The sequence below is a fragment of the Anoplopoma fimbria genome, chromosome 9, assembly GCF_027596085.1.
Source record: "Anoplopoma fimbria isolate UVic2021 breed Golden Eagle Sablefish chromosome 9, Afim_UVic_2022, whole genome shotgun sequence".
NCBI lineage: Eukaryota > Metazoa > Chordata > Actinopteri > Perciformes > Anoplopomatidae > Anoplopoma > Anoplopoma fimbria.
Genome location: NC_072457.1, coordinates 26,681,082 through 26,692,312, shown reverse-complemented (window position 1 = coordinate 26,692,312; position 11,231 = coordinate 26,681,082). Strand labels below are relative to the sequence as shown.

The following is an 11,231-nucleotide window of genomic DNA, read 5'->3' as shown; positions in this document are numbered from 1 at the left end:
ATGGAGTGTGAGAGAGAAGGAATAGCCTTAATAATATTTATTTAATTTTTTCTAAAGGTAATTGAACTTAAAAAAACTAACATCAGACTCGAAATTATTATTATAAAGAGAACATTTTCTAACTAGATTTACAAAAGGCATTTGTATAGCCATTTGATTTATTTTTCAACACAATCTATACTTAATCTATACATTTACAGTAGTTTACAGTCATCTCATCAGTTGGATCCTTTTACTCTGTGATCGACTGTTTCGGCCATCCGCCTCTGTTCTGCGCTCGACTGCTCGGCCTGGATTAAACGAGGAAGCGGACGTTCACAGAGCAGGACGCAGCTAACAAAGCCAGCTAGGACAAACAGACAGACAACAATACCTGCTTCACCAGACAACCGGGCAGTTACATTAACGTCAGGGTGCCTGTTAACGCCGGAGGCCGGGTTGCTGTCATGTTGACCGGGATGGTCACATTTGGAGGCTCTTCCTTCCTCCAGACTGAGGGTGTCGATGGGACTCGCTAGTGACGCCTGATCTCTGCTGCTGCTGCTCAAGTTGGCTGCTGTTGGACACTCAGCTTGGGGTATGTAGTCTTCTTCTTCTTCTTCTTCTTATTATTATTATTATTGTTATTACAGGTAATATTGGCTGAGCTGAAGTAACAATAATATCTATAAAAAAAGTGTCCTTCTGTCTGTGAGCCAAGTGAACTTTCCTGTTTGACAGCATCTCACAGGCCACCGCAGCACTGAGCGCTGATTGAAGGTGTATATAAGTATATAGTAATACATGATATGATTACTTGTATTGAGAACAAAGCATTGTTTTTTTTCTAAAGGTAATTGAACTTAAAAAACTCACATCAGACTCGAAATTATTATTCTAAAGAGAACATTTTTAAAGTAGATTCACAAAAGGCATTTGTATAGCCATTTGATTTATTTTTCAACACAATCTATACTGTTGAAAATACTAGGTACCTGATGGTGTGGTCACTTTGTAGAGATCATCTTAAACATTACATTTAAAGTGAAATGCTCACTTCTAGTCCTTTGCTTATTCAGTGATGCTGTCAGAAGAACTCACAGAAATGTCAAGATAACTGTCTCTCTCATTGCTTTTTTTAGGGGTTAAAAGACTATTTAACCGTCTACACACATTGACAAAAACAATAGCATTGAGCTTTTCTAGGAATATTGCCTTTGTAAAAATAGTTTACCATTGCTTCAATTGTGTTTGGCTGTAAGCACAATTAAAATGATTGTAACTGGAAAAAAACAAATGCAAGAGAATAGTTTATACAGTTTATTACACTTCCTGTAAGTCGCTTTGGATAAAAGCGTCTGCTAAATGACTGTAATGTAATGTAATGTAAAAACTAACCATAGCTGAAAATGAGTAATTTAACAACAGGCTAGAAATATGATTTTAATGCTTTTCTTGTTGAACGTTTTAAATGTGTTGCACCTGTGTGTTGTGGGGACGCACCATAACACAACCTCAGCTGGCCGAAGTGTAGTTTCAACTTAATTTAAACATTGTACACAAAGAGACACATGCTGCTTTGCACACGTAAACTGTCATCTCTTTGTCTCTCAGATGACACATAAAAGCTGTGAAAGAAGTCCATCACAGCATCTCCACCTGCTGTTATGACTACTAGCTGATTGAGATTCAACTTCATACCTGCCGACTTGTAGGCTGCTTTCACTCCACTTAAGCAGGTCTCCCTGTTCAGAGCTTTTGTATAACAAGCAGTAAGCCAGCATAGTTAAATAGAGCCCCCTTTGGTGCACCTGTAGCCACGCTTGTCTCTGATGTTATGTTGTACTGACACACCCTGGACAACACTTCACCAACACTGCAGCCAGATTCTGAAAATAGACTGAAATGCCATGTGGTTTCACTTGAGTTGTGTGTTTCACTGTGAGGTCAGGGAACAGCCTACTGTCTCCGCTCTACTTCCCACCTTCTGAACACACAGTTTCAAAACCGACTTTTCCGCTCTGCAAGTCTCGTAGGGACAGAATTGGGAAAGAGCTTTGACAGGATCCAGAGTTTATCTCTTTAGGGGCCTGTTACATTAGCAAGTCAGGAATCTTTTTGTCGTTTCACTGTCAATTCACCCTTTTGAATCCTGCCTGCTCTCTTTTCCTCACTCTGTACAGGGATGACTTTGCACGGCGTGTCCCAGGACACCTCACATGGCACGGGGGAAGCGGGGGAGCTGGCACACACCTTATCTAAAGAGACGCTCGGGTCTCCGGACGCCTCTGAGTTGGGGAGCCCGCGGTGTACACCCAACTTTGACCTCTTCGACATGGTCGTGTCCTATAAGAGAATGGCTCTGTTTCTAGAACCGGCTGCAGATGCGGTGGAGCTGATCCGCTACCTGCTTGGGTGTGTATGTGTGTTTGTCTGTGGCCTGCTTGAGCAGGATATGATATAATTGCTTTTGGCCTTTTGCAGCACAGGAAGCTAAATGTATATTTTAGTATTCACTGTTCTCTCTTTATTATCCCTCAGATGGAGGATGCCGCTGTGCTCTCTGCTTGTCTTTATGTTCCTCACTGTCTTCTTCTGCACTGTTAATGAAGGTAAGCCGAGGCCTTAGGCATTAATATCGATCTTTTGTTTGATGTTTCAAAAGGCATTTGAATAATTTATCAACTTGCTGTTGTGTCTGCCTCTCTGGTATCAGTGGGTTGGATCACAGTGGGGTTGGTGGCTGTGGCGGCGCCTGCTGCCCTCGGTTACCTGCAGGACAGGTGTGGGGGAAGAGCGTCTGATTCGGAGCTCCACAGGAGGCGCTATCACGCCGTGCACCGCAGGGACCTGCTGACAGTGCATCTCACCAAACAGGAAGCCATGCTGGAAGTCAAAGACCTGTAAGACAGACACTAAAGGGGATGGGGTTCTGTGCTGCAAGGCTAACTATTGATGACTTTCAGTACCGAGTCTAGAAAATGTCAGAAAATAAAAATAAAAAAAAGATGTTGTTATTATATCAAATTATAAAATTTGAAAACCTGAAGCTGGATAATGTTTTGGTATTTCTGCTTAAAAATCAATTATACAAATAGTTTATTTATTTTCTTTAGATTGACTTTTCCATTAATTGACCAGCCGGTTCATCTCTAATGTGCCTCATATGTCTCATTGCGTGCGTGCCCGTGTGCGTGTGCATGTCTTTGGGTGTTTCTGCATCTAAATCTGTTGAACATGTTGAGTTAATGCCTGTCCAGCTCCATGTTGAAGTTACTTTTTTAAACACTAGTTCCTTATAGCTTTACAAATACTTAGGTACTTTGTGGAGTTTTCATTGTTAAGAAACAATTTATTTCTCCAATTAATTGTTTCTCTCCAAAGCATACAATAATGAGCATATTTGAGGCCTTGCAAACTTGTTGTATTCTTTCCTACCTTATAAAACATTTTTAAAGTCTTTTAAATAAAATGGGTTCTCGATCATCAAAATATTGCCTTACAGCTCCACTTGTGGTCACAAACTCCACAGATACTTTTTTTTATTAGCTTGTTCTCTTTGTTTTTTACCACTTTAAAAGTAATTGCCTCACCATGAATGGCTTGTACCCGGGTGTTTGTCTATGCACGGGTTGTTTGATAGCCTTCTTCTTACAGTGTCTGTTGTCTTCACCAGATTGAAGCATCTGGATGAAATGCTGTCCTCTGCCTGCCTGTCAGCAGAAACCTTTTACAAGGTCCTGTACTGGGACAATCACACCAAGTCATCAAGGTCTGAGTCTACACACACACACACACACACACACACACACACACACACACACACACACACACACACACACACACACACACACACACACACACACACACACACACACACACACACACCGACAGTATCACCTAAAGTTGAGTAGACCTCACTCAACAGGCAAGTCATTGATCACTATCAATTTCCTGCTCATGGACTTCCTCCTAACAGATCACTTATCCTTTGTCTCTGTGCTGAAGTTGTCATCGGCCACATTAACATTGACTCTTACTACTAGTACTAATACTCAGAAGAAATCTAAAGTCAATTTAAACAGCATTTTGTCATATCTTTAAATCAAATTAGGTCATATTCAGTATAGGCATAGTTAAATAGAGTATTTTTTTTGTTAATTTAGTTATTTCAATTTTAGTTAAAAGGATAGTTTGGATGTTTTTTTAAAGTGGGGTTGTGTGAGGTACTGATCCATAGTTAGTTTTTTACCAACTGTTGATGGCCGTCGGGACGCCCACACTTTAGAGAAGTAGTATCGGTATCAGTTTAAGTGTACGCTATATTTAGAATATTTTCTGACATGGAAATGAACTGAAAGGGAAATTTATCCCAATGGAGTCTTGTGGCTTTGAAGAAAGCATCGATACGTTTCACTTTCACTTCTTTTCCTGTTGGAAAACACTCTCCGACAGCAAGATAAAGCGGTGAAAGTAGTCTGAATATTTCTCACCACCCAAACTATCCCTTTTAAGAACGAGGAAATTTCACGCTGTTACTTGATCCACAGTTACAGTCAGTGTTACTTCAGCGGGCTGTGTTCCTTTGTAGTATGAGATTTAGAAAAGCAGTGGAATATATTTGTTCATGTAAATACCCTAGTTTAAATACCGCTTTATGCAAGCCCAGGTCAGAGTTACTGTAAACCTACTGATTGTAAGATTGTCCTGGCTGATGAATCACTTATATGTTATTAAATGTGTCAGTGTGACCAGACATTTGTGATATCTCCCTCTAGGTTCTATGGAGGGATGTTAATATTGGCGTGCCTGCTCTACATCGCTCCTCTGGGCTGGGTGCTCGCTGTGCTCAACAGCGCCATCTTCCTGTGGAACAGAGACTTCTGCAGAGGTTAGTTCATCCCGTCTGGAGTGAGCAAGGCTAAACACTGACTCTCATCTAAGAGAGTAAAGCTAAAGTTTCTCTTGTGGTTCCAGTTTTGTTGGACCTTAAGAATCTGCTCCACATGGGCCAGACCCAGGCCTCAGAGGGAAAGTGTGAAGAACAGGAACACGGCCACCTGTTGGACAGGACGCCCACACCAACTAGTCTGGAGGTGAGAGGAGACAATGTATGTAGGTTTTGAATACTGAAGGATTTAGAGGTTGTGATTTACATTAAAACCACCATGACGTAGCTGTAAGCTTCTTATCCACTTCATCCTATGCTCTCAATGTATTTATCCCGTAAGAGTAATGCAAATCCATCAGCTTTAGCATGACGACTGTCCATCATGCTGATCCTGGGACCATTAGTTCAGTATTTACATATGCATTTATGTGTGTGTGCATCTGTGTTTGATAACAGGACCTGTCTCCTGGCAGCGTGGAGGAGGCTGAGGAGGCAGAGCCTGATGATGAATTTAAGGATGCCATTGAGGTAAATACTACTCTAACTTAAATGTACACTTTTCTACCACATGTTCTTATCACAGTGTGTTTCTTTCCTTCTATATCTGTAAACCCCTGCTTTGTCGTATTGGCTCTGATGGGGAAATTTAGGGCTCAGTGGTCTCGGTCTACTAAGATCTCTTTAGTCAACCAGTTATGTTTTGTGCTTTTTTTTTATGCTGAATGACTTATTTCCAAGAAACTCGTGAGCTCATATCTAGTAAACACAAGATTTAAAATGGTTCTTTTGTGTTATTCTGTGTTATTCATTTTTACAGATCTGTCGATTAATTCAACTAAACAATCAGTCAACAAACTTGTGTTAGTCAACTACACATTTCTTTGGGTGGGAACAGCCAGTGAAATTAAAGACATGTCATCCAATATCCCTGTTTATATTAGCAGTTTAAAAGCATTACAACATAGTAAATCTACAAATGCATGCTACAGGTAGACTTCAGTCAAGCTCTAGAGACCTCAAGGATAATTAAAGCAAACAGGATGAACTTGAAGTGCCATAATAAATAGTTTGAATACCAATGTAATGGAGAGCTTTCAGTTTGAGATATTTGTTACGGAAGTGAATATTTTTTACCTCGTCATTGTGGGTTGTGTGTGTGTGTGTATACTGATGTCCAAAATAAAATGTAAGTTAAATGCATTTACATTTATAACGTTAAAGTATGTAACAAGTGGGGTTCAATATGTTCTGAAGCCGCTGTATGATAAACCTGGCTGGTATATTTAGGGAAAAAAACTCTGCATAACATATTTGAATCACAATAGTTGGAGCTTGCCATGATTTGTGTAAAAAAAAGAAGAAAAAAAAAGAAAATATCCTCCTATCCTTTTTGTTTGTCCTGTTTCTCTCTGCTGTCCTCTGAACTCAGGAACATGCAGTGTCCCTGCAGGTGAGTATCCGTCACCCCCCTCCCCCTCTCTGTTTCTCAAAGGCCACTGCCCTGCCACCCAGTGAACTCGCACTAAAGAACTACTTGACACATGAACAACGACTTCATGTGTAGTAACCTTGTGTGAGGTGACCTTGTGGTGTAGTTCTTGCTTTGCTTCTTTGAAGCATGGTTTTGGGTTTGCTCCTGTGTCACCACACTGAATATTATCAGTGTTTGTGGGTAACATTGTTCTCATGTGTTGTTCCGCCTCCCGATAAGGAAACCCCTTTGGTCTTAGTGGTAAGTGGAGTTCATAGTGCCTCCCATACATACATTTATCCATCCATCTGTCTGTGTGTTGTTCCCTTGGCATGAGTTATGTGATAGTGATAGTAACTCTAGAATTAACAGGCCCATCATTGTTGTCTCCAGTAATCCAGTAATCCCATCATACAGGGTGCTCATGCATTTCTATTGTGCATGACTGACATTGTTCATGAGACATTTTGCATTAGTGAAATCAGCTTTTCCCCCTCGTGCCATTTCAGATAAATTGACTCATTAACGTGTTGCAGTGGTGTTTTGATTGAAAGCATGTTATGTACAAGCGTTTTGCATAGTAGCATATTCTTTATTTAATTACAACATGTGATGTATAAAAGAGTTGCTGCATAACAGCATCAATATTTTAGAGTTTCTGATTAGCAGACTTTGCTTTTCAGTTGTTGCAGTTTTTCAAACTGGCTGTCTGCTGTTCAACACACAGGAAGCAGAAACAAGTTATCCTGTTCCCTAAAAGCCCTGTTCGTCTCTCTTACTCTCTGGCCCTCCAGTTTATAAAGTCACAGCTTGGCTTTTCATTGGATGAGGAATTGTACCAACCTGGTTCTAGCTATTCGTTTCTAAAAAGTTGGGAAGAGACAAGTCTTATTTTGGAAACATGCAGGTAAATAGATGCTACATGTTGGCTGGTGTAGAATAAGACTGTCACCATATCAGATTCTCACTACATGATTATAGTGGTCAAAAGAATTCATGATCAGGAAGTTATCAGGATTCTATAGAAACTGATCAGAAGAAAAAAGATAATGGCATCCGTCAAATTGATCTTAAACTTTATTATGCATTGTCTTTTTTTTATTTTTATAAATTACATTCAAAATAGCAGCAGTGTCGGGAGGTGGAGAGAGAGAGAGTCTGTAACCATATCTGTACAAAAGTGTACAAAAGGACAATTCCACTAATGGATGATGAAAACGCAACAAGATGAAGAGAAAATCCACAAGGCCTCACATCTGCCATCAACACAAAGTCATAGTCAACTAAAACAAAATCCCTTGCTGGGAGCAGGAGAGACAGATTTATATGATTGTATCATATGTGTATTATTAACACATATCAATAATTCAATTAACAAATATCACCGTTATCATCAATACCGGTATATTGAGACACCCCCAGTATAGAGGTCTAAACAATGCTTGTCACATCTTTATAGGGTCAGCATTAAAAGGATATAATGATACAAATAGTTTTTCTCTGATCTTTTGGGAGTTTGTTGTCTTTATGTTTGGCAGATAGATGAAGTGCAGCAGCAGCATGAATGCATATATTTTTCCATTTAGATACCAGTACTTTCCACATTTGTCTATCATCCTAGTGGCCTTAGTACTTGCCATCACCCTGCTTGATTTATTTGCCAAACATCTATCAATCAAACTGGCTGAAATTCACATTGAATCACAGTTCATTTGTCCAGTTTTGTCCAGTTTTCCAGAGTTTGGATCGGTTTCTTGGCGTGGTTTTCAGACTCCAAAAGACTTAACTCCAGATTACAAAGTGTGTGACTTTGTCATTCTTTGTTCGTCCTCCTCCCCCCTCCTCCCTCTCCCTCAGGAGGATGACGACGGGCCTCTTGGAGTTCCCGAGTATGACACCATCTCTGAAAATGGTCTCTTGAGCCGCAACGAACCAATACGCAGCAAAGTGTCTAAACTGACGGAGAAACTGCGTAAACGCTACCCCACCACCAGCACAGGTCAGTCTGCTCTGACTCATCCACTGGTTTATTTAGCTCTGAGGTTAGTCTCAAATCACAGCTCTGAACAGATGCATTTCATTTTATGTTCATAATTCTATTTATCGCTTTGTGTTTTTTCTCCAAAGGCAACTGTTCTAGCTGCAATGCTGTCTTCTCTGTGCTGAAGAAAAGGGTGAGACAGAACTTGTGACAACAGCTAGGATAAATTTAGGCATTGCATCATCATCGTATTTAATTTTGTCTACTTGTTCTATTGTCACACGCTTTAATGCGATATCTTTTTGTATTACAGAGGAGCTGCAGTAACTGTGGCAACAGCTTCTGTTCCCGTTGCTGTTCCTTCAAGGTGCTGAGATCTTGCATGGGGGCAACAGGTGAGAGAACTGACTGATTTTCACATTTGAATTTTTGTACTTGCAAAGTTGCATTATTTTGTCTCTGTTCCTCTTACTCTGTTTGTTGATGATCTTATTCTCTCATGTTTTCTCTTCTTCAGCTCCAGAGGCCCAGAGAGAGACCGTGTTTGTTTGTTCTTCCTGTAATTCCTCTCTCATCAGGTTGTAATGAGATGGCGTGTCAGTCTCGTCTCCCAGTGGTCAGCTGGAGGCCATTCACTGTTCGCCCCCCCAAAGCCCTCCTCCAAGTTATTGAAACCCTAAAACATGCCTTGGCTTTCAAGTTGAGGCACTTATGTCTGTCAGGAACCGACCCACGCCTTTAGCAGTGGCATCCCTCCTAAACTTCTCGTGTTGCGTATGGGACTTCGACTATAATATGTTAAATATTTCCTGTTTCAACTCGCACTGAAGAACTGGACCTTGTTAATCAATGAGAATGGCTTCAGAGCACAGTGGCTTCAAAATCAAAGGACCTGTTCCCTTTGCTGAGCAGAGGGAGGTACAGAACTTGCAGGGTGGAGGCCAGGTTTGGGCTGGTGGTGACCGGTTTATAGGCTGCAGATGGTTTTGCTTTTTCATGCTTTGCCTCGCCACAAAGTGGAATATTAATTTCTTCAGCCCTGTGCAGCAGTTCAATTCTACTGTTTCGCTGAGAGGACTTTTCTGTACAAAAGAGAGTAAGACTGGCTTGTTGAATGCGATGGTGTGAGAAGAGGCTGGCAGTTTGTATTTGGTTTGTTCAGATGAACAAAAATGATGGATGTACGACCAAATTAAGCTCCATATTTGATTTACACTATGTGTGCAGGCTGGCCAGCTTGGGTTGTTTTGCTGCCCACATATACACTTCAACCTGTAGCTGGCCAACAAAGTCATGTGATTAGGTCTGGGTTTGTCTAAGTCATTGGGGAAAATGTATTTTTCCCACAAGCTTGAGGAGCTCACAACACATGAGGGGAATAGATGTGACATGCCATGAAACATAGTAACTCTACGGCAGTAAACTGAAAATGCATGGCCTGCAATGAATTCAATTTTAGACAAGTTGGCTGTTGATGGTGTTCTGGAGGACGGTGGACGAGGACTATTCTACTTATTCTGATCAAATGTGTGCGTCATTGTGGTCGTCCTTTTTCCTGTGTTGGAGCTGAGCAGCAACCTATAAGTCAAAAAACTACCGGAGGTCTCTGGAGCCTGTGCTTTTCCCCTAACTGGATCAAAGTCGACCCAACTGGATTATAGTTGATTTAAATGGACTGAACAACCAGCTGAAATCGTCATCAGAGCCTCACTCTCTTGCAAGCGGGACTTAAAAGAACTGATGTGGAGGCATCGTATCCCAAAATGTGGATCAAGTGGTTGTTTTAAACATCATTCAGACACATGATTGTAATAGTTTGCTTTGCTTTTATTGTAATCCCATACAAACTGTAACTATGAACTGTTCTACTATATCTAATATATTTAATTTAAAACTCCAAAAAGTGCAGGTTATTATTTGACCTTAATGATCAAGTCTGTATATGTTGCCCCTATTTTATGAATGAAATATGCCACTATTGAAATAAACTCATGGTTGATGATTTCATTAACTCTAAAGTCACAAGTGGTAAGAATGTTTCTTTTGAGGTTGAGATCTCCATCTTGTTCTAGTGTCTTTGCTACAGAAGTATGAAAAGTTAGGCCGTATTAAAAACACTTTAATACCAAGACTAAACTTCTAATTAAAGCGTAATGTTGAAATTGAAATACCACTGAACTCATTTCCCAGTTTGTTTCAGGGTTTGCAGTTTCAAATAAACTGATAAGTGATTGTTTATCTTTTTGAAATTTAAATTGAGAATCTACAGAGAATCATCACCCAAATCTGTAGTTCCCCTCAGATCTACAGACTTGTTTTAGACATTTTGGGGTTTTATGGACTTCAGCTCGTTTTGGTTCTCCCTCGATGCTCTCATCAGCTGCTTTCAGCCAAAGAATCTCTGCTAACATCTTGCATCTGTTTGCAAGCAGATTTGTTCATAATATATCAGCGTATCAGAATCAGAGACGGTTTATTTCCACGTTTGCAAAGACAAGGACATTCACCGAATGATTGGTGCATAACAATAAACATTACAATTGTACAAAGACATACAGTACCAGTCAAAAGTTTGGACACACCTTCTCATTCAACTACTTTGAAGAATCTAAAATATAAAACATATTCTGGTTTGTTGAGCATTTGTTTGTTTACCACATAATTCCATATGTGTTCCTTCATAGTTTGGATGTCTTCAATATTAATCTACAATGTATAAAAAAATAAAAATAAAGAAAACCCATTGAATGAGAAGCTGTGTCCAAACTTTTGACTGGTACTGGTATTAAAAAAACAACAGTAGGTATAATTAATTCCATTTATCTGTCTCAATTCCAGGGTCGTGGTTGTGCATGCACTTGTCACACTGTCACGGTTTAAAGAGACAATGAATAAATCAGAGCCATCCT

At 40.1% G+C, this 11,231-nt stretch overlaps 1 protein-coding gene across 2 annotated transcripts; it reads left to right on the top strand.

Annotated features, from left to right (window-relative positions):
* The first annotated feature begins 313 nt into the window (after positions 1–313).
* zfyve27 (zinc finger, FYVE domain containing 27) lies at positions 314–10,423 on the top strand. 2 transcript variants are annotated; one of them, XM_054603938.1, is made up of 12 exons: positions 314–577; positions 2,163–2,394; positions 2,521–2,591; positions 2,696–2,882; positions 3,656–3,751; positions 4,758–4,870; positions 4,957–5,075; positions 5,327–5,398; positions 8,199–8,340; positions 8,469–8,515; positions 8,636–8,717; positions 8,840–10,423. In XM_054603938.1, the coding sequence occupies exons 2-12, from the start codon at positions 2,165–2,167 to the stop codon at positions 8,905–8,907; spliced, it is 1,227 nt and encodes a 408-aa protein (XP_054459913.1). In that variant the 5' UTR covers positions 314–577; positions 2,163–2,164; the 3' UTR covers positions 8,908–10,423. The 2 variants fall into 2 exon arrangements, with proteins under 2 accessions (XP_054459913.1, XP_054459912.1); XM_054603937.1 differs by having other exon boundaries at positions 4,957–5,090.
* Positions 10,424–11,231: the final 808 nt, after the last annotated feature.

Bases quoted from the DNA above. Each gene is read 5' to 3' on its own strand.
- zfyve27 (XM_054603937.1), top strand. From the start codon at position 2,165: ATGACTTTGCACGGCGTGTCCCAGGACACCTCACATGGCACGGGGGAA. The intron at 2,592-2,695 runs GTAAGCCGAGGC...CTCTGGTATCAG, and splicing joins CTTCTGCACTGTTAATGAAG to TGGGTTGGATCACAGTGGGG. The intron at 8,516-8,635 runs GTGAGACAGAAC...TTTGTATTACAG, and splicing joins TCTCTGTGCTGAAGAAAAGG to AGGAGCTGCAGTAACTGTGG.